This window comes from Trypanosoma equiperdum (genome assembly GCF_001457755.1).
Source record: "Trypanosoma equiperdum strain OVI genome assembly, contig: ctg_192, whole genome shotgun sequence".
In the NCBI taxonomy this organism is placed as follows: Eukaryota; Euglenozoa; class Kinetoplastea; order Trypanosomatida; family Trypanosomatidae; genus Trypanosoma; species Trypanosoma equiperdum.
In genome coordinates, this window is record NW_027123982.1 from 5,686 (window position 1) to 6,628 (window position 943).

The window sequence follows — 943 nt, forward strand, 5'->3', positions numbered from 1 at the left end:
CCCTTTGCATTTATCTCCATTTTTGTTACTGCATTCCTTATTTGCCTCTTTCGAAGCTTGCTTTTCCGGATTTGCATCTGACTGTGCGCAGCTTCGCGTGCTTTCTTGTGTCTGCTTTAGGTCTGAGAATGCTGCTACTAGAGAGTTGTCCATTGCCGCTGCACCTCCAAGCTTGGAAAGTGGTGTCGGTGTTTTTTCGCCTTTGGATATCTTGTCTGCGATGGTGGTATCAATTTTTGTTTTAAGTTTGCTCGCTTGGTCTGTCGTTGAAGCCGCTGCCGCTTTTATTAAATTTGTTGCTGCCGCTTCTGCTGTTTTCCCTTCTTGGTCCTTGAACAACGGACTTAAAATGGGTACTAGTTTCTCTGGCAATAGTACTGTGTCGAGGACTTCGTTTGTTGTTGTCCCGCAACCTCCGTGGGTTAGTTGCATTAGCGCTCCTATTTTGTTATAGACTTGGTGAGGTGTATCTTGAGCGTTCTCTTTTACCCATTCCCTTCCGAGATCGTCCATTTGCGTGATAGCTGCCTTCGCCGCGGTTGCAGTGCCGTGTGGTGTTATAGTTATGAAACCTTGGGCCAGCTTGACTGCGGGGCCTGCTGAGCCGCCGGTAGCTTGTCAGAGTGCGCCTGTGGTGTCGCTTGAAGCCGTTAGGAAAATACAGTCATTTGTGACCGCTGATGAAAGGAGGTTGAGGTTGCGCGTTAGCGTGGAGAAGCCTCGTTCGTTTATTTGCGTTTGGTCTGGGCTGTCTTTGGCGCTTGCCATGTCTAGGACGTCTTTTGGACAGCCGTACTCTGCTACTGACCTTGCGACGGTCTGTGTGCTGCCCCCTTGTTTTACTATGCACTTTCTCGTCGACCGCCACAGCGAAGCTTGCCGTAACATGTTGAAATTTTCGCTTATGTGGTCCGCTGATTTTGCCGCGTTGGCTACCGCGTTT

At 49.5% G+C, this 943-nt stretch overlaps 1 pseudogene across 1 annotated transcript in view; it reads right to left on the reverse strand.

Moving 5' to 3' along the window:
- Nucleotides 1-66: 66 nt before the first annotated feature.
- The window catches only part of TEOVI_000053300:pseudogene, a 1,182-nt pseudogene continuing 305 nt past the window's right edge, over nucleotides 67-943 (reverse strand). Inside the window, exon 1 of the mRNA in view lies at nucleotides 67-943. This exon is cut by the window's right edge and continues 305 nt beyond it. Within this exon, the coding sequence occupies nucleotides 67-943 (877 nt within the window).